General features: G+C 41.1%; 1 protein-coding gene across 5 annotated transcripts in view; it reads right to left on the bottom strand.

Moving 5' to 3' along the window:
- Positions 1-22,852, bottom strand: part of LOC146780115 (mucin-3A-like) — a 268,570-nt gene that overhangs the window by 113,628 nt on the left and 132,090 nt on the right. For all 5 annotated transcript variants that reach the window (XR_014972097.1, XM_085638057.1, XM_085638058.1 and 2 more), the window contains exon 8: positions 16,803-16,862. Coding sequence is in view for 4 of the 5 variants with exons in the window: in XM_085638057.1 (XP_085494183.1) it covers positions 16,803-16,862 (60 nt within the window). In the remaining variant the exon portion in view is untranslated. The remainder of the gene's footprint in view (positions 1-16,802; positions 16,863-22,852) is intronic.

Genomic DNA, 22,852 nt, shown 5'->3' with positions numbered 1-22,852 from the left:
AAGTGATGAATGCAATTGCTTTCACGATTTATAGTGAAATGCAATATATTCTGAAAACAGCAAAAAAAGGCAAAAAATTGTTTTTGGAAAATATATAAATACGTGTACTGTGTTATATAATGATTTATTAAATATTAATACTTTTTTCTTTTTTTTCAGATTGTGAAAGAAAATTTTCGAAAAAAACCAACCATTTTTACAAGTAATTTCAATTAAATTTTAATTAAAAATTAAATAGTTGGGTGGGTCAGGTAAGTCACAAATTAGATGGTTCCTTTCTTCCACTTCTCCTCAAACAGATTTTTAGTATTTAGTTATTAATTCCTCAAGGATCTTGAGATGTGGTAATTGATTTTTAGTGTTTTTTTTTTTTTAAAAATAATAAATTACGCTTACCGTACGCGTACGGTAAAAAAAAAAAAAAAAAAGTTTTAAAGAAAAAATAAAAAAAAGTTGAGAGGTAAGGTTGGCTCTTAAAAGAGCCGTTGTGTTCATGCAGGGACAGAGGAAAGGAAGAATGGGAACATTAGCTGGTAGGGCAAATGTGCTGGTCTATTTTGTTGTTAATGAGGGGAAGACTGGTCTCCCTATGAACAATTAGACCATGGCAAAATGAACACCGCATAGTAACCCTCGCAAACCGATGGTTCGTTTCCACAGGATCAGAAAAAGGTGAATCTGCCCCCACAGATGAAGGGCTCTGCTGAGCTTCCGAAGAAGGACTCGGCTGAGCTGCTGTGGATGTGCTTGGTTGACTTACTGAAGGGTTTCCTCCAGTATGTCGAGCATGTGTCCTAGGGTGTACATCGTGAAGGTGTCTCAACATAGTGTGATTCCCGAAGGAATACTTCTTGTTGGGATTACCTCTCGAAAGTACACGCTGGCACAGCTTGCAAGTCACCAAGGCAGCATTGACTTTTTTCTCGCCCTCAGGAAAAGTAAAATACTCCCATATAAAAGAGCTCTTCTGTTTCCTCCTTCTCTGCCTGATGGTGGTGCTGCTAGCCTCACTCTCAGTAGAAGAGTGCTGGTCTGCCATCGTATCCCAAAGACAAGTCAGCTCCTTCTCCTAAGGGATCACAAGCAGAAATGAGGGGAATGGGTGTGGTGTAGGAGAGTTCTAGAACTGAAACAACTTTAAACCAATCAAAAGTTTTGTTTCATGATCACATGACCCACCGTGCGCGTACGTTACGCTTACGTTACGCTTACGTTACGCTTACGGAGCGCTTACGGTAAAAGTACGCATGCGCGTAAAAAAGACACGCGCTCGCGCGCATGCGCATAACAGTCACTCCCCAACACTTCCGCGTAACGTACGCGTGTAGCGTACACGCTTACGTGCCCCATGCGCATTATGCAAGGCTACGTAAATAGCGTAACCATACGCAAAAAGAGTAGAAATATTACGAACATTACGCAAACCGTACGCTTACCGTAAGCTTACCGTACGCGCACTTAAAAAAAAAAAAAAAAAAAAGGAAAAAAAGAATTTCTATGTTATACTAATATATCTTACCTGTTTAGTAAAAAAAAATGAGAAAAATTATTATATTGCAGAATTTAAAAAAAATTAAGCATAGTGTTTTAAGAGAATATAAAGTAAAAAAAAAAAAAAGAAAAAAAGAATTTGTATGTTATACTAATATATCTTACCTGTTTGGTAAAAAAAAAAAAGAGAAAAATTAATATATTGCAGAATTTAAAAAAAATAAACATAGTGTTTTAAGAGAATATAAATTACAAAAAAAAAAAAACTTGCTTTTAAAAAAAAAAAAAAAAATTAATATAAGAATTTTTTATAAAAAAATCATACAAAATCAATGAAAAAACCATGGAAATCACACATGTTATAGGTAAGAATTAGCATTTAAAAAACCATACAAATTCACTGAAAAAACCATGGGTTTCACACACGTTATAGTTAGGATTTAGCATTTAAAAAACCTTGTAAATTCAGTGAAAAAAACATAGGTTTCACACACGTTATAGTTAGTGGACATTTCACTCATAAAAAACCATTGAAATTCCCCCGTTATAGTTAGTTAAGCTAACTATAACTCGCGCACCCGCAATCCACTGCTGATGACGTCACATATTACATCACTCATGACATGGTCAGTGACATCACTCATGACATCACTGATGACATCTCAAATGACATCACTGATGACATCATCCTTGTGACAGAGTGGCAGACCTCCTCTCACCCTAATATAACCTTTGATACACACATTCAAAAATAGAGACTAAAATTTTCCAAACAATGGACATACCAATACCAGTTACAATAACCTATTCAGTAATTCTTAGATCCACATACAGATCCACTCATTCACCAACAGTCCTGTACAGTCACTCATACATGTACTCACTCATCATATGTACTCATACACCAATACATCCTGTTACACATTGCCACTCATCCATAGAGTTAGTCACACACATAGTCACTCATACTAATAAAGAGTCAAACATCCATTTACTTGCATATTCAGTTATACACACACCACCACACTTACTTCTACGGAAACTTACACATACTTACTCTTTTAAATAATCACTTATAAAAACACATACTTATTCATACATGAACTGTTTCAATCTCTCACTCTCACATATACTCACTTATATACACCAATAGTCAAATATACTTATTTAAAACATATTTAGTAACTCATAAAGACACTATTGAGACAGTCATTCACTCAATAACACACCCATACAAACACTCATCCAACCATACAGACATGCACACATGCTGTCTTCAACACATACAACCAGAGAGTCAATCATTCATGCACCTATGCACTACGTAATACCCCCCACCGAACCATGCAGACACTCAGACTGATACTCAAAAAACAACCTAATATCCTATAAAAACACCCATGTAGCTACTCACCAACACATGCAGCCACTTATACACAAAGTGAGAGACTGATACAGATATTTACACATTTAAACATTACTCACTAAGCCATGTATTCACTAAGATACACTTAATCAGTCAGTTATACAATCAATTTTTCAAAAACAAATCATCCTTTTAGACACTTATATACCCATTTATTCTTCCATCGACCTTGAGATATACATATATAAAACATATGTAATTTTCAGAAAAACACACATTCACTGGATGATGTCATCAGTGATGTCATTTGAGATGTCATCAGTGATGTCATGAGTGATGTCACTGACCATGTCATGAGTGATGTAATATGTGACGTCATCAGCAGTGGATTGCGGGTGCGCGAGTTATAGTTAGCTTAACTAACTATAACGGGGGAATTTCAATGGTTTTTTATGAGTGAAATGTCCGCTAACTATAACGTGTGTGAAACCTATGGTTTTTTCACTGAATTTGCAAGGTTTTTTAAATGCTAAATCCTAACTATAACGTGTGTGAAACCTATGGTTTTTTCAGTGAATATATATATATATATATATATATATATATATATATATATATATATATATATATATATATATATATATATATATATATATATATACACATACATACATACATATATATATATATATATATATATATATATATATATATATATATATATATCTCACACCTAGTTAGGTCAACTTTTTCATTTTTTTTTGTAAATATGTGATCAAGGCCTCCTGTAGGTCGAAACGCGTCATGGTGGTGGTGCAGGGGGTTCAATAAATATCTTGCACCTAACATTGGTTCCGCATTTGTCTGTTCCTCAAAGTGGTGATTTTCTGGCAAAGTTTTGCAGAGATATATATATATATATATATAAAGTATCACCGTGCCATCTGTTCTCGGATTTCCAGAAAAAACAGGTACAGACCACAGCGTGTTGAAGGTTTCAGTGCAGTTTATTGCTCAAGTTGTCAGCAATCTTGGCTTAGTAGTAGCATTACGCGTTTCGACAGTAAACAACTGTCTTGATCACATGACATGCTTGCGGCCAATCAGAGCTTTTATATCGGTGATAAAACAGTGAAAACAGACTACAAATGCCGCCAATTTTTAAAATCTCAATTGTAAACATAGTACACAATATTATTTGGCATATTGTTGGAAATTTTACAAAATAAGTATTTGTATACGGGCAAATGTGCAAAATTCGCAGTTTACATTAAAATAATAAATATGTAAACATAGTGAAAGTGCGAGTGCTAAAAAACATATATATATATAAATGTCTAAGATTAAATTCGAACACCGACAAAAATGATTAAAATACATATTGATAAAATATCCATATTAAAATCATATGAAAATCAATCAATGTAGAGAAGCTAAGTGCAAATATTGTGCATGTGTGTGTAGTCTTAGAAACTCTTATAATGGCAAAAGTGAACCTGAAGTCAAAAATGAATGAAACTGAACGTTATACGTGTTTGATCAGCCTTCTGTGAGGTTACAAGTTATACTTCAAGTCACAAAGGATACCTCGTATGAAGTGCTAGTGCTGGAGAGCTATGTACAGAGTTAATAATGCCAGTATAAAATGAGTTTTCAAGTAATCAATATGCACCAATACGAACGGATGCCGTGTATGTATTAAACCAGTCCCTTATGCCTATATCGGCGATCATGTCATAAATAGATTGTTTAAAATCTCGAGTAAAACCGGAGCCCCAGTAAAACTTTTGATAAAAACATATCTAAAAATTCAATAAAAGCCTGATAAAGTAGCATAGTAAAATTGGTAAAACACATGGATGGCAGATATACATAAAAAGAATGAAACATGTTACGTGTCCCAGATAAGTGAAATACAGATTAATTCATTATAGGAAATGGTGCAATTCTTCACTGTTGTTCAGACCATTTGGCATTTTAGAGTCTAGAGTCAAGATGTAATATGACTCTAGTTGCCGCAATTTCTTCTCCCTATTGCCCCCTCTGACGGATTTGGGTACCATGTCTATGACAAAATAGCTAAGGTCATTAAGATTATTGTTATGCACATGTTTAAAATGACGTGCTACCGGGTAACTGGGGTCCGAATTGACTATTGCTCTCAAATGCTGTAGGATTAAAGACTTGGAGTTTGGTACTTCCTACATATATATATATATATATATCCAATTACCGCTGGTGCACAAGGGAGACGATGGGCGTCACAATTCCAAAATCACAAGCTGACACGGACCTTCGTTAAAGTGCGTATTTTATTTTGTTAGGTTTGCCGTCATAACGTTTCGGCTCAGCAGAGCCTTAATCACATGACAACACGAGCTCTAAACAAGATCCAATAAATAGCAGGCACATAGAGTTCAAAGTGCAGAATTGTAAACATGTGACCTCTGGTGTTATAAACATAGAAAAAACACTACTCCACTTACATAGTAAAGTGCAGCATGCAATATGACCTAATCCTAAAATTTGTAAGGATTAAACTGATATCTTGTGCAAATTACGCTGTTTTTCAAATTTAAGACAATAAATAAATAAATAAGTCAATAAAAACAGACCATCCATTTATAATGTACATATACCCTTTGATGGTTTAAATTAGGGGTGGGCGGAATTTGCGGAATTAACCTTCGCAAATTATCGCGAGAATGTTTAAAATTATCGCAAACAAGCAGAAATATCGCAAAGATGCGGAAGTTTTTTTCCGGCATGTTCGCGAGATTTTCTGCATGGTTGCGGGTCGCCAACTTACCCATGTGGTTGCTTGCGGGCGCGGCCATCTTGTTTTGAGTTGTTCTCGCGGTGCATGATCGCGAGAAGAAAGACGTGATCGCGCGACGCATGACGTCACTGCGGGCGCGAACTGTCGCGAGACGGCGCAAATGGCTAAAAACAATACAACATCTCATGGAGAACGCGACCGGATCAAGAAAACTTGTCGGCGAACGCAGGGATTCAGGTAAGGCGATCGCGCGCGCGCGAGAATGTATCATTTTACAGCGCGAGCAAGAAACAAATTATCGCCAAGCTGCGGAAACCGGAATTTTTGACATTTTCGCGCTCTCCGCGGAACGCAAAAATGTCAAATTATCGCAATTTCCGCGAACGGAACGAAATTTTTGCCCAGGCCTAGTTTAAATAGGATTCATGGCATAAATGCCAGGTGTATAAACAATTGCTACAGCCCTAGGGCGAAATGCTAGATGCTGTGCACATCATATATGGATAGTGCAAAAATAGTGGCTTAAATGCCTATAGCACCCAACATCCATAAAATAGATGAATTATACTCTTAGGGTAAACAACAGGGGAATTGAATAAATATAATCATTGCCTAAAAAATATGTTATAGTAGTCGATCTTAGATAAAAAATGGTCTTATGCAAATCTCATGGTATGTATCTAAGCTAGAAATGGATCAACAAATAAGTGCAAAAATAGTGCAAAAATCTGGAAGGAAAAAGGAAAAGACATATCATATCCAATTATGGCGTGTAACGAGACATGTAAGGATAAATACAGTCTGTAAATCAAACATACAAGTGTAAAGTGATCACTAGATCAGGGAAGAGTATCACAACTGGACTCAGATTGATGGAAAAATATGTAACAAGTATACTGGTTAAAACCATGAGGAGATTAAACTGATCAAGTGTGATACATTGTGAATGAATACCAGAATACAGAATACAAATGCACATATCATCCCTTGCATGAAAGTCAAATACTGTGGATAAAACACATCTTTAAAAATCAGTTAAAGTTTAGCATCATCACAAAGTATTAAAGGAATTATTCCCATTGTTTATCTCATAATCTATTAGTTAAATTGTCATTTAAGGTAAACAGGTATACAAGTCCTCAGTTACATTGAGCCCCTTCGGGTGTTTCGTGTCTAATCGCAAAATATATTGAGTTTCCAATTTGCGGAGCTTCGCCTCTCTATTGCCTCCTCGTCTACTCGCATTGACAGCATCAATGACATAGAACTTGAGCAGACGATTGTCACTATGATGGAAATCCCTGAAATGTCTGGCCACTGGGTATGTGTTGTCTTGATTAGAAATAGCTCTGAGATGCTGAAGAATTCGCTTGTGCACTGCTAATTTAGTGCTGTCCACGTATCTCAGTAAACATGGACAAATTAAAATGTAAACTGCAAATTCAGTTTTACAGGTAAGTAGCTTATTGATCTGATGTTCAAAGTTACTAAAACTATCCTGGTAATATCTAGTATTCACTCCTTGGAGGCACGATTTGCATGTCTTACATTTATAAAAACCCGTGTTAGTTTGTAGCCAGGTCGTTTTCTCGATAATCTCAGGATTAGTGTCCACAAGGAAGTCCCTCATTGAAGGGGCTCTACTAAAGGTAAGCGAGGCACGTGTTGGTAATGAAGTGCCTATAACTGGATCATTGAGTACAATGGGCCAATTGCGATTGATGATTTTATATATATCCTTGTGCTGCTTACTATATCCTGTGATGATTCTAAAAGTGTTAACCGTTACAGAGGGGGTAAAAGCTGAACTATCATCCATAACAGTCTGGCTGTGAGCATAGGTGCTCAGAAGTTCCTCTCTAGTGTGTTGCATAGATTTATCAAATAGCACTCTCTATGGTTTTTTTGGAGTAACCTCTTTCCAAAAATCTAATACTGCTGGAGAGTTGTGCAGAGGCCAAGTCAGTGATATTACTGCATACTCTTCTAATGCGCTGCATTTCCCCATAGGGGATGCTTGCTATCAAATGAGCCGGGTGCGAGCTTCTGGCGTGTAAGAGTGTGTTGCCAGCTGTCTTTTTTCAGTATAGCCTTGTTTCCAATGTTTCATTAAAGACATATACCTCAGTATCTAAAAACGTCACTGATGTCTGGCTCATAGTTGCAGTAAAAGTTTGGTTATAATCATTGTTGTTAATGTCATTGATAAAACCTTGAGCTTGGTTCTCATCACCTCGCCAAACAATGAACAAATCATCGATAAATTGATACCATGCTACCACATAATTTTCCATCTCTTCTTTGAATTGAACCCTGAGGACCAGTTCTTCCCAAGCACCCATAAACAAACAGGCATAGCTTGGTGAAAAACTGGCCCCCATAGCAACTCCCTGAAGTTGACGGTACAGCAAATTATTAAACATGAACACATTGTTGGTCAGACAATATTGTAACATTTGCAATAACATAATGTTATGTTCTTTATCCTGGTCTTCCCTCTGATTCAAATAATGGGAAACTGCCTTAAGACCAATATCATGTTTAATGCTGGTATACAGAGCTGTGACGTCCAGGGCAAGCATCCAGTATCCTTCAATCCACTTGATTTGTTGTAACTTGCATAAAAAGTCTATATTATATATTATAGTTAGGACCGAGTTCCCAAAGGAAATCTGAAAATTCTATTTTGAATAACTTTGGCGCCGGTTGACTTATCTTCCTGAAATTTTCAAAACTAATGGGGCGCTCCGCTCAGCTCCTACCCTGAAAGTCTCTGGGTGATTCGTCAAACGGGGGCTGAGAAAAAAGGGGGGTCCCAAAACGCGTTTCCCCATGCATATTCCCATAGGACCTTTAGTCGAAGGTACAGCCCGAACGGCTGAACAGAATTACTGGTAAAGAGGTAGTCCTTAGGTCAGGCATGTGCCTTTTGCATATATGGTGTCAATCTGTTCAGTAGTTCCTGAGAAAATCAAAAGTAAAATCACATATATATATCTGGGCGGACCCTAACCACACATCTCATCGTGAGATCTGATTGGCTGTCAGCACTTCATCCAAGAAGTGTTGGCAGCCATCTTGGGACCAATATACATGATAGCACCTCATTAACCCCTTGCGTGCGCATGACGGAACCACGCCAGCATGAGCCATGGGCGGCGTGTGCTCATGACAGAGTGGTTCCGTCATGCTGCGGCCGCTCCGCCCATGCGTCGCTGATTCCCCGCCTGTGCGGGCGAAACGAAGAGTGGGCGGAGTCGTGTCGGAACCACGCCGTCATGAGCACAGCTCGCTCGTGACTCATGACGGCGTGGTTTCGTCATGAGCATGGCGGCCCCGCGCTCACCCCGCACCCCCCCAGTGCCGCGGCAGAATTTGCACCGCGGCGAAGGGGTTAAAAACCATTTCAGTTAATAGAAGGTTTTAAGACTTTAGTTACATTATAAATCATTTGTTGATGGTACCATACTCATTTTAGGAATTGTGGTGTGTTCTAAGGTGATTTTACCATGTGAAAAAGACTTCTGCTGTGATATCATGAATCATGTTTGAGAGAAAACTATTTTCTCATGCTTTTCCCACAGAGGTTTGGAAGGTGATCTATAAGCTAAAGTGAGAGCATATTTTCTGTAAATTCACATTATCTTTCTCAGTCATGTGAGAATGAAGTCTGACATTCTCAGTAAAACATGTACATCCAACAAGGGCAGAGACTGTCAGTTGATTCCTTTGTGTTCTACTGCAGCTTCCCAGAGTGTTATAAAGAACAACTAGAGCGCTAACAGTCCTACTTATGACAAACGTATGGCACACCTGAAGCCATCTTGGTTGGAATAAAGTGGTAACTCTTAATACATTTAATTTAAAAAGGAACAAAATGAGGGGGTTCATTTTGCCATAGAAAGTATGATTAGTGCTGCAGAAAGAAAAATTAGGGCACATTTTGAGTGACTTCTCAAATCCTCTTCTATTTCATTAAAAAATTCTGACATGCAGACTGAAACATGCACTTTCAATACCAGCAGCAGACTTCCCTGGTGATCAGTAGCTTTACTACAGTGATCTAATAAGCAACTAGAGTGCTAACATTCTGAATTGATGGCAAATGTGTGACACATCTGAATGCCTTCTTGATGGAATCAAAGTAAAACACTGAAAGTATTTCCTACTGAGGAGACTGTAGTAAATGAGGAAATTAGGAAACTTCATAACAAATAAGTCTCCCAAAATGGCCACCAGAGACAAAAGAGCCCAAATGTAGCCCAAATATCACCCAGATGTAGCCCAAGTATAGCCCAATGACATAATGTCCCAGAGTGTTCTAACGAACAACTAGAGCGCTAACAGTCTTACTTATGACAAAAGTATGGCACACCTGAAGCCATCTTGATTGGAATAAAGTGGTAACACTTAAAACATTTAATTTACAAAGGAACAAAATGAGGGGGTTCATTTTGCCATAGAAATTATGATTAGTGCTGCAGAAAGAAAAATTAGGGCACATTTTGACTTTTCAAATCCTCTTCTATTTCATAAAAAAATTCTGACATGCAGACTGAAACATGCACTTTGAATACCAGCAGCAGACTTCCCTGGTGAGCAGTAGCTTTACTACAGTGATCTAATGAGCAAGTAAAGTGCTAACATTCAGAATTTATGGCAAATGTGTGACACATCTGAATGCCTTCTTGATGGAACCAAAGTAAAAAACTGAAAGTATTTCCTACTGAGGAGACTGCAGTAAATGAGGAAATTAGGAAACTTCATAACAAAGAATTCTCCCAAGATGGCCACCAGAGACAAAAGAGCCCAAATGTAGCCCAATATCACTCAGATGTAGCCCAAGTACAGCCCAATGACAGAATGTCCCAGAGTGTTCTAACGAACAACTAGAGCACTAACAGTCTTACTTATGACAAACGTATGGCACACCTGAAGCCATCTTGATTGGAATAAAGTGGTAAAACTTAAAACATTTAATTTACAAAGGAACAAAATGAGGGGGTTCATTTTGCCATAAAAACTATGATTAGTTCTGCAGAAAGAAAAATTAGGGCACATTTTGACTTCTCAAATCCTCTTCTATTTCATAAACAAATTCTGACATGCAGACTGAAACATGCACTTTGAATACCAGCAGCAGACTTCCCTGGTGAGCAGCAGTTTTACTACAGTGATCTAATGAGCAACTAGAGTGCTAACATTCAGAATTGATGGCAAATATGTGACACATCTGAATGCCTTCTTGATGGAACCAAAGTAAAAAACTGCAAGTATTTCCTACTGAGGAGACTGCAGTAAATGAGGAAATTAGGAAACCTCATAACAAATAAATCTCCCAAGATGGCCACCAGAGACAAAAGAGCCCAAATGTAGCCCAAATATCACACAGATGTAGCCCAAGTATAGCCCAATGACAGAATGTCCCAGAGTTTTCTTAAGAACAACTAGAGCGCTTACTGTTTACTTATGACAAAAGTATGGCACACCTGAAGCCATCTTGATTGGAATAAACTGGTAACACTTAAAACATTTAATTTAAAAAGGAACACAATGAGGGGGTTCATTTTACCATAGAAATTATGATTAGTGCTGAAGAAAGAAAACTTAGGGCACATTTTGAGTGACTTCTCAAATTCTCTTCTATTTCATTAAAAAATTCTGATATGCAGACTGAAACATGCACTTTTAATACCAGCAGCAGACTTCCGTGGTGAGCAGTAGCTTTACTACAGTGATCTAATGAGCAACTAGAGTGCTAACATTCAGAATTTATGGCAAATGTGTGACATATCTGAATACCTTCTTGATGGAATCAAAGTAAAAAACTGAAAGCATTTCCTACTGAGGAGACGGCAGTAAATGAGGAAATTAGGAAACTTCATAACAAATAAATCTCCCAAGATGGCCACCAGAGACAAAAGAGCCCAAATGCAGCACAAATATCACCCAGATGTAGCCCACATGTAGCCCAATGACAGAAGTGTGCAAAACACTTATTTTTTGTGTATTTGCATTTTTATATAGTGCAGACTTGTCAGGTATTGGAGTGCTTTACATGAGCATTGGTTATATCACACAAGATCAAATTCATTTTAGTTGTAGACATGGGCAGATTAAGTGATTTGACCAGAATCACAGAATGTTGAGCTGAAGCAGAAACTTCAACCTGGTTCCTCAGTTGCAAAGTCTGCAGCTCTGGAAGTAACACCACATCCTCTCCCCTAGGTGCAACATTTAATCAAGTGGTCAACTGGATAAAAAAACATAAAGATTACAAATAATTTAAAAGTTCTTTGTCGCTATTTGAAAACTCAGAAAATGTGTCCTCATTTTAGTTTTTTAGAGCACTGACCATAATTTTGATGCAAATAAGACCCTCTCATATATGTAATTTCTAAAGGAAATACTCTAGGTATTACAGTTTTGATTACGTCAAGATGACGTCAGGCGTTCCACACTTTTGTATTAAATATAGAATGTTAGCAATCTAGTTGTTCATTGGGATACTGTTGAGAGGCAGAGGCCAGGGGCACGGACTCTGAAAATTTAAGGCAGGTAGGAGAGTGCAGAGGCAACAATTTGACCACACTGGACAGGCAGGAAGGGCAGTGGCAGCACAACAGACTATGGAGGGCAGTGGAAAGGGGGGCAGGGGAAACAAACCAACAATACAGGACTGGCAAGAGAGGCTGTGGCAATATAATAGACCATTGTGGGCAGAAGGAAGAGGCAGTGGTAGTACAACCATACATGCCAACAGACCCGTTTCAGCCAGGAAACGCCCAATGTTTTTAAGCTCAAATGGGCTTTATTTGATCTGTCTCCTGTCTACATTCTCCTCTTTTTCAATGTAACTCAAAGGGGAAAATCAATACCACCGTTTTTTTCAAAATCTCCCTCTTACCAAGTTCAAAATGTTCGCAAGTATGGTACATTGGATCACGGTAGGCAGGAGGAATTGGGGTAGCGACATGGACTCGGATAACAGAGGACAGGAGGGACATGGAGAGGTGCACCAAACTGACCCTACAGGGCAGGCATCAGGGTTTGCAGCAGCACAATACACCACACAGCGCATGCGGGACGGGAGTGCAGCACAACAAACCATAGAAAGCAATAGGGAGGGGACAGGACCATGCACATGGACAACAGAGAACAGAGGGGAAAGAGGCAATGGTAGCTAGCTGACCATAATGGACAGACAGGAGAGAAAGCTGCAGCATAACAGACCATAAAGGGCAGGAGGGACAGATCAGGGGCATTACAATGGAACAGACAAGCCAGGAGGGAGGGAATAGGGGTCTGCACATGGAAACAGAGGGCTGGGGGCAAGGGGGCAGGGCAGGAGCAGCAAGATGACCATGGAGGTCAGGCAGGATGGGCACTAGAAACAAGACACACCATGGAGAGCAACAATGAGACTATGATGACATACACACAGACCATGGAGGGAAGGTGGGAGGGGGTCAGGGGCAGCTAGCTGACCACACAGGGAAGGTGGGAGGGGCCATGGCAGCACAGAAGACCATGCATGGCAAGCGGGAGGGTTAGTGGCAGCACAATGGCTATGATGGGCAAGAAGGAGGGTGCAGGGGCATGCACAAAGGACCATGGAGGATAGAAGGGAGGGTCAGGACCTGGGCACAGACAAGAGAGTTCAGGGGAAGGGGCCTCACAACAGACTGCGCGGGGCAGGCAGGAGGTGCAGTTGTAACACAACAGACCAGGGAGGGCAGAAGGGTGTGGCAGTAAAATGGACCATGGAGGACAGGATGAAGGGGATAGGGGAATGGCATGTGGACAGGCAGGGTGGAGGTGGCAGGGACAGGTTACAGTCATCTGACAATGCTAGGCAGGTGGGAGGGGAGTGGCAGCTCAACAGAACACTCAGAGTAGATAGAAGTGGCATGTCCATGGAACATGGTGGGCAAAAAGGATGGAGCAGGGGGAAGGAGAATAGAGGCAGCAAGTTAAGCACAGAGGCTAAGCAGGAGGTCAATGATGGGCCATAGAATTGGGCAATGGAGGGCAGGAGGAGTGGACTGGTACATCATGCTAAATGGAGGGCAGTGGCAGCACATCAGACCATACATGGCAGGAGGGAGGAGGCTAGTCCATGGATTCAGACAACAGAGGATAGGGAGGAGGTGGATGGGGCAGCAAGCTAACTGTTCAGAGAAGGTGGGTATTAGGAACTTTATTGTTTTTAAAATGTGCGAACTACTTAAAATATGAACAAGTATGCATCATAATCTCACTTTTATTCAGGAAGAAGAGGACGTTTGTGACTGTGACTCCGGGCTCACTTGGCAGAAACACCCCCTGACCCTCCACCCCCCATCGCAAAATGTAATGCCCGTGAAAAGGGTAGGTGGACGCAGTGTTATATAGAACATAGCGCTGAGAGCACGATTGAAAATGAAAACTAGATATAGTATATGGTATAAACTATGCACCAAAAAGTGTGATATAAGATGAACCGGGGCGTGAAATATAATATGCAATACATTGTGACTCTAAAGTGAGGTTCGTCTCCTTTCCAGAGAGTAAAATAAAAAGTATTACACATCCGGCGGTGGATGTGTGTTTTATTAACCGTGAGGGGGGTTTCTTGCATAGTTTGGTCGAATTTTTGTTGAATCCCCTTTGAATGGCTTGGTGTGCGTGTATATGAAATGTGCCCGTCAATAGCTACCCATGTTTGTATAAATAAACGATAAGGGTGTCTACTTGGAGAGTACCCACCGTAGGGGGCGCCGGGATTAGGCACGGTAGGGCGTCAGACACGTCAGATGTGATGTCATGAGTGATGTCACTGACCATGTCATGAGTGATGTAATATGTGGTGTCATCAGCAGTGCATTGCGGGCGCGCGAGTTATAGTTAGCTGAACTAACTATAACGGGGGAATTTCAATGGTTTTGTACGAGTGAAAAGTCCAGCTAACTATAACACCCCTGAAACCTGTGTTTTTTTCAGTGAATTTCTAAGGTTTTTTATATGCTAATTCCTAACTATAACGTGCCTGAAACCTATGGTTTTTTCAGGGAATATATATATATATATAATCACCTAGTTAGGTCAACTTTGATCTTGTTCGACCAAACTTTACTGATACTTTCCAAAACAAATGTTCATTCATCACAGCTCCTTTCTGGAACATTTTGAGCTGTTCCGTGAAGTGGGGTCGAGAAAAAAAGGGGAGTCCCAAATCTCTAAGGGGCATATGTATTAAAACATCGTTTTGCAAGTCCTTAATAGTGATTTCTTGCGAATCGCTATTAAGGATTTGAAAAATGCAATGTATGTAGGAATCACAATAATAATTGTGATTCCTACATATTCCTTAATTGCGACTCGCAAATTGCGAATCGCAATTGAGGAATACCTTCCCACTCCTACCTATGGGCCTAGAGGCATAGGAATTGAGGACAAAACTAAGACACATTCTTATACAATACACTCCAAGGGTACACTTTAACCACACTACAAAATATTAAAAAATCCATCTGTGCATGACAAAAACATCTTTTCTTCAAGGATCATTTCAAGGCTTATGTGTGGCTCACCCAGAAACTTTTATGCTGGTGAAACCCCAATGAGAGGTAAGTAATTGCTGCGGGTAATCAGTGTGGTATTTACAATTTTCCTGGTAAATCATGAGGGTACACCTCATAGTATCCTATGATTTCCCTCAAGCACTCTACTTGGATTAACCAATGCTCAGTGTATTGGTACTTCTGTGGGGAGGGAAACCGGGTCTGGTACTGGGGCACTTGTATTGCTACCCATAGTAAACCTTCAGATTTCAGTGATGAAAGTTGTGTGTTTTAAGCAGTTTCATGATCCCTAGAGGGGTCTTGCCCTCTTTAATAAATTAAAATAAATAGATAATATAACATTTGACTTGTTTAGTTTATTATGAAACAGAGCTAGCAAGTAATCAGACCATGTCATTAGACATGTTGTAATAAAACCTGAAATATTCCTACAAAACTTTGGAGTCAGAAAAGTGTCTATTATTATGGGAGTTGCCAACCTCATCATCATCAGGGTGTTCATTTCCATCAGTGTACAAAAATGACATCCTTGTCTCGTGCATTCAGCCTGGTGCTTGCCTCATTGACATAAACTTATGCAAAGTTCATTAAAAAAGTAACTGCCTTACTGGAATGACTAATTTCCAAATTAAATTGTCCACAAACTTGAAACTGCAATATCACCAGTCTTTTCTTAAAGAAGCCACCATGCCACCAAGGGAGTGAGTGCTCCCTGAATCAGAAATGTATGTATTATTATTAAAATGATTCATAATATGCTTCACCGAATTCATTGCTGCAACATGTCTACTTTATTTCCACAACAGACAGACACCTCTCTCACCCTGGCCATAGGAATTCCTACTAACAGAGAAACAAGGAAAGCTGTCAAGGAGTAGTCTGAAAAAGAGCAAGAATGATGGAATGGAGAGATGCCATTTTCTGATCAGATGAGCATTCTAAGTGTTTGATAACATTACTTATACTATGCTTTTAAGCTACTGTTGAGGTGTAGCATTAAAGAGATGTCATGCATAATGCAAGCCCCTGGTCTTGCCATAGAAGCAAGAAATTGCAAAATGTTCATGAACTCCCTCCACATCTCATTCCACCCCTAATAGCCAAATTGAAGAAATGCCAAAAGCTGAGGATCCAAATAGCCAAAACTAAATCATTCAAACATGAGTCCCAGACTGATTGCAGTAGACAAGACATGTACTTCTGAAAATATACACCTGACTTCTATGCAGAAGCAAAACAGAAAACTCCACAATATTTCTAATTCTTCCAGCCTAGAAAATTGCTCAGGGATTTTTTATATCCACCCACCTCAATCTAGTGAGCAGTATGGTGCTCCACTGATACATAGTAGCATCATCATCTAAATACGTATTTATTTGTTAGGTGACCGTGATGTTGGTGGTGCAATATGGGCACCCGATCTCTAGATTACACATACATTTGAGTAGTGGAAAACTTAACTCCAGTCTTTGGACCTGACAGTGCTGGATATTGCATCAGTCTGACAGAGGGTGTTTATGAACTAATATTACTAAAGTCACTATGATCACCACCTTGTGCTACTTTTTCTTTAGGTAGAAAATACGTTATTTTATTCACTTACCAGTCTCTGTAGGGGGAAGTACTTCGCTGACATTAGTTGAATTAGATAAGCACATAGTATCTAAGAGAGAAAAAATAATGCAATGAAACAATTTTCAGGCTTTGCAAGCTTACTCATTTTTCAGGTATCAAATTATCTTTTTCAGCTCGTAAGTACTCACAGAAAACTATATTTACTAAAAGCAAAGAATAATGTGACGTTATGGTTAGCTTTGGTTATAACACCATAATAAATGTTTAAAAACTCAGAAATTAAGTTAAAAACTCATTTAAAGTGGAGTTATGGATAAGGGTGAGTGAAGAATACCACTCCACCGGTGGAGTTTGCGAAGTGTTGCCCACTCTGCACAGAGTGCAGAGTTCTTTGAAAACTCTGTGAAGTGACATTGAGTGTAGTTTTGTTACCTTGCGCAGCTTGCCAACGTTAAGTTGGTGAGCAAGAGAAATCAATCGCTAAACTACCTCCCGGCAATATTTCTGAACCCAGATGGTCGCGGGAGGTCACAACCTCTCTCATTGAGAAAACTACCGCTCTCATTGAGGAAGCTGCCACTCGGGTAGAAAATCTACTCGAGTGGGGTAGGCTTGGGGCCTGGACTTGGGATGATGTGTCCTCAATGTTAAAATGTTTGTATTAATATTTCCCTTTCTGACAATTTTATAGGTCCAGCTATTTGAGACTTTTTAGGTTTAATTTTGGATTTTGTTTTCATTGTTTGTTATTATTCGATCAGATTGGATTTAGTGTGGTAGCATCATGTTATTTTATCCTTCATGTCTTGGGAAATATTGTATGAGTATATGATTTCTTTTTGTGTTGTATTAATGGAAAAAGGAAAATAAAATATAAAAAGAAAATCTACTCGAGTGGCAGAAGGTGGCAGCACCCTCTAGCGCTCCACGTGATGCTATTTGCACTGATTTTACAGAGTGGGAGAAATCCCTGGTGCTAAAAATCAGCACGAACAGCATGATGTACCGGACTCTGACGCTCGCAGAACTCGGTGTAGCACGGCAGTGTTTTTTCAGAACTTCGCAGAGTTCAGTGTAGCAACGCTTTAAAAATCCATTACAGGTGAGGATTTAAAATGGAAGTATAAAAAGTAGGCTAATAAATATAAAATACATCTCAAGACAATTTTGACTAAATGAAATGCTGTATATTTAAATTTTTCTCCAGTTTATCATTTAATTTTCCAATGTGCTTATCGTGGAAGGTACATTTGAGGCATTTTCGCTATGGTTTTGCTTTTCGCCACCGTCAGTGTTGGAGCGTTGGAACGTCGGAGTGTCGTAGCTACGGAGCTGTGGCTGTAGCAGTTGTAGTGGCAGCCGTGTTGGATTGAATTTTAATGTTTTTAACAATGCTTGGTGTATCTACCCCCCTGTCCCCCCCTCACCTCTTTGTAGGTGAAGGACTGTGCTGGGGGAGGTTGTGTCGGAGCCGGAGAGGAATTAAAAACCGGTCCTCGGTTTACAGCTTACAGGCTTTCTGGCTCAGCAGGAGGGGCTTCGCAGCGAGTTAGCTGTGGCTTGGTGGGGGCATTGCTACTACGAAGTGTAGGGGCGCCTGGGTGTTGCAGAGATGGCCCGGTCTATCGGGTGCGGTTTGTGACACCCTTGGACGCCGTTACATACCCCCCCAACCCCACCGGCTATTGCTCATCGACACACTTGTTACCCGCCTACAACAACGCCACGTTTGAGTGATTTCACCAGTCCCCGTTAACACTGCTAAGGGATTGAGCATTCTTAACCAGAATAACAGGATAGCAGTGAGTAGTGAATGTTGCGGCGGGCTAAAGGTAAAGGTAAAGGGGGAGCCAGTTGAGGTTAAACTAATATCATAACTCCTTCCTTGGTGCTGGGAATAATATAAGCCCGGATGAAACAAAAGATAGGGCACAGGACATAAAAGACTCCAACTGACTATATCTTTGCAAAAATCTGCGTTCCGGAAAAGAGTGGGCATCTGGCCCTCCTACAAGAAGAGCAAGGAAAGTACAAGTACCAAAAACAATTACAAAAGCTAAAGCAAATACTTATGGAGTGAACCAACCATTAATTTTGCCAATTGCGCGGATGTTTGAAAAGTATACCAAAGTCCCACATAAATTTGATTTTATGAAAGACCCATCTGGTTCTATGATGACAATGCAAATAGTGACAGAAGTAATTAAACTCCAAACTCCGATTAAGCCAACTAACAATCTTGTCGGTAGCATGCAATTTGCCGGACAAGAACGGGATTTGCCAACCTTGAACAAGAGCTCCCAAAGAGAAAACCTATGTATGATTGAGGGACATATCAAGGACCTTGAAATGCTAAATACAATATCACCTACTCACCTGGAACAAAATGACATGGATGTGCTGGGGATAGCCCGGGAAGAGAAATCCCAGAAAAATCTGTTAACGAGTGCCCACTACCTATAGAGGCTAAAGTAGAAATAAGGAAAAAGATTGATATGGCAGTCAATCCTATATTCTCTCTAGGCAGGTGGCTAATCAAGGCCCTAAGGAGAACTTAGTAGATGCCACCCAGGTTAATCAGTCCAGAGTTAAAAGTAATAGTAGTTTTACCCCCGGGGCAATCTCGGAAATAAGAACTGATGTGGGTACAGTTGCCGAACTAAATAAGGAAGAGCAGAGTAGCCTACCCCCCAATGACCAAATTCTAATGACCTCCAATGACAAAATTCTAGAACTAGAACAAGATACTCTACAAGGAACCAACATAAAACTAGGAAAAAAAGAGGAATTCACATACTCCAACAGTACTAATAGCAGTAGTACACTGTGCAGTAGAAAAGGCAGTGGCGAACATATCGATATGGTCAACCCCAAAAAAGCAACTGAAGAACAACAACCTCCCCTAGCGGGTTCTGAAAATACCACCCACAAGGAGCATGGTCCCCAACAGAATCAAAAGGCCCAACTTGGAGGCAATCAGGACTTGGGGTCTATTTGGAATATCTTTTATCAAACATCATCATTAACTTTAGAAGCATTGACATACCAGTCTAGCAAATGGAGATTCAAATTGAATTACCTAATTTGATGGCAAATGCAGTAGCCGGAACTGACCAAAAATTGGCACAGCTAAATAGTCTGATAATTAGAGCTCAAACTGAAGCTGCTGCAACATGCCTTAATTGTTCATGTGCCCCAATAATTAGCAAACTGGCAACAATACCGGATGCAATGAATACAATACTGGAAGATGTTAATGGAGTCTTCAAAAGGAAAAAAAACAAATACAAAGGGGGTAGCAGCAAAATAAAAAAGTACACGGGAGACAACAATATAATTATACACTCAAGAGATGCTGAACAATTGAGTGCCACAATTGACTTAGTAAGCGTGAATAATTTAACATCGACAGCAGGTCAGAACCTACAGCAAGATGGGAAGAGGCAATGGGTACAAAACCATCGGTCCCTTGTATAGGGATACTACTGAAGACCTGGAGGTTAATGAAGCAGTTTCTCCAGTATTCAGTATGACAAAAACATAAGAAAAAATTACGAAAGTCAAGAAATAAGGCCAAACGTGAATCCATAATTGCAATACAATCTCAAGATGAAGTACCAAGTGAATTGGGTAGTGACGGAGAAAACCGATGTAAGGAAACAACGGGTAAACAGGAAAAAGAATCATATGGAAACAGTCTTCTATAGCGAATAACAAAAACAAGAAGTATTTTGCTATATTCACCAAAGATATAAGCGGAAAACAATTGAGCGAGCAAATTAACAAAACATATGGACAAACAAATCTATCTACTACATCAGGTAAAACTAGAAGAACCTCTAATGAATCAGAGAAGGATGGGATAAAAATCAAACCAAAGGAAAAGGAAGATGCGCTTCTAGGAAACTATTGTATCTCAGAGAAATCATCTGAGGATAAAAAAAGTGTATCGTTGGAAAAGAGGGATCAACAAAAGAGTGTGTCAAATCCTCAGAAAACTAAAGATCCGGAAAAAGATGATGTGGAAAAAATATATATCGGACTAGTAGTACAAAGGACATTCCGGGTACATCATAATACAGCTCAAAGTTCAAGTCAAAATACAACTCAAAGTCAAAACCCTCAATACTCTCGAAACCTAGTAAATCAAACAAATTAATAAAGTTATATAAATGAGAACCAAAACGATATGTTAGAACAGCGGTACTCAAAGTACGGCCCACGGGCCAGTTGCGGCCCGCCAGCCCTTTCCATGCGGCCCTCGTGTAAAACAACAGACAGTTGGCAATCAACTGCAATTCCGCCTGTTGTTATTCCTCGGGGTCCGCATTCACTGGGTAAAGAAGCATCCGCAAAACCAGTGCCTCGCAAGCAGAGGCGCAACTAGAGCTAAATTTCGGCGGCGGGGGGAGAGGGGGGGGGCTTGAATCTTTAAGCTTTAGGCAGAGTGGAGCTGATTTCGGGGGAGGGGGGGGGCCTGAATCTTTAAGCAATAGGCAGAGTGGCGCTGCAGGGCCTCTTAGAAGGGGTGAAACAGCGAGGCCTCATTAACATGCAAATGGTCTTTTAAAGACCTGTGAAGTGCTCGGGTGCGGCTGTGTGTGTGCAGCGAGGCTGTCTCATCCCGGCTGCCACACGTGACGGGGGTGGGGGGGGGGGCTGAAGCCCTTTGAGTCCACATCTCCGGACATCTGAGAGACCTCCACTGGCTCCCCGTCAACAAAAGAATCACCTTCCGCCTCCTCACCCACGCACACAAAGCCCTACACGACCAAGGCCCGAGCTACCTCAACAGCCGAGTCAACTTCTACGCTCCCAAACGCCTCCTCCGATCAGCCAACCACGCCCTCGCCGACGTCCCCCGCATCCGAAGAGCGACTACAGGAGGAAGGTCCTTCTCCTACCTGGCCGCCAAGACCTGGAACTCCCTCCCGACCGACCTGCGCCTGACCCAAGACCACCTCTCCTTCAGGAAGAAGCTGAAGACCTGGCTGTTCGAGCAGTAGCGGCACCCCCCCCCCCCAGCGCCTTGAGACCCCACGGGTATGTAGCGCGCTCTATAAATGTCTTTGATTGAATGGGTGTTGCGTGCCTGATGGCCTGTGTTACCCAAGCAACCTCTCGCAGATCCTCTGCCCTTAAAACTCGATGGGAGATAAGACGAGTGAACAGCAACGCAAGGACCTGCTTTTTCAGCAGTCTCTCCTCTGCGGGCCGCACACCACCGTAGGCATCGCTTATGCCTCTCACCAGGGCCCACGAGCCTTGATTTGCTCCTACCCCTCTGTGGCGAAAAGGCTAGCATCGCTGGTGCTGCCCTACCTGCGGCCTCACAATGCGGCCTCCCCAAACCCACCCAAGCCCGGGAAGCTGTCTCATCCCGAGCTGCCACACAGAGAGGGAGACAGCGAGAGGGAGGGAGACAGCGAGAGGGAGGGAGACAGAGAGAGAGAGAGATCGAGAGGGAGGGAGACAGAGGGAGGGAGAGAGGGAGGGAGAGAGAGGGGGAGGGAGACAGAGGGACACAGAGGGAGACAGGGTGACAGAAAGAGGGAGACAGGGAGACAGAGAGGGAGACAGGTAGAGAGAGAGGGAGACAGAGAGAGAGAGGGAGACAGGGAGAGGGAGAGGGAGAGAGAGAGGGAAACGGAGAGAGAGAGGGAAACAGGGAGAGAGAGAGGGAGACAAAGGGAGGGAGACAGAGGGAGATGGAGGGAGACAGAGGGAGATGGAGGGAGACAGAGGGAGACAAAGGGAGGGGGACAGAGGGAGGGGGAGACAGAGAGAGGGGGAGACAGAGAGAGGGGGAGACAGAGAGGGAGACAGAGAGTGAGGGAGTGAGACAGGGAGGGAGGGAGACAGAGAGGGAGGGAGACAAAGGGACACAGACAGAGGGAGACAGAGAGAGAGAGGGAGACCGGGAGAGAGAGAGTGAGACCGGGAGAGAGAGAGTCCCTGTTTGGCAGTATGTCGTATGACCAAATGGGCTGCTCTATATGAGACAGCACGTTGCGTACGATATACTGCCAAACAAGGACTCGGGGAACTTTCATTCGCATACTACTGACTGTGTGAGCC

Source organism: Triturus cristatus, chromosome 12 (assembly GCF_964204655.1).
Source record: "Triturus cristatus chromosome 12, aTriCri1.1, whole genome shotgun sequence".
In the NCBI taxonomy this organism is placed as follows: domain Eukaryota; kingdom Metazoa; phylum Chordata; class Amphibia; order Caudata; family Salamandridae; genus Triturus; species Triturus cristatus.
The sequence above is the reverse complement of the archived record's forward strand: the minus strand, read 5'-3'. Positions and strand labels throughout refer to the sequence as shown.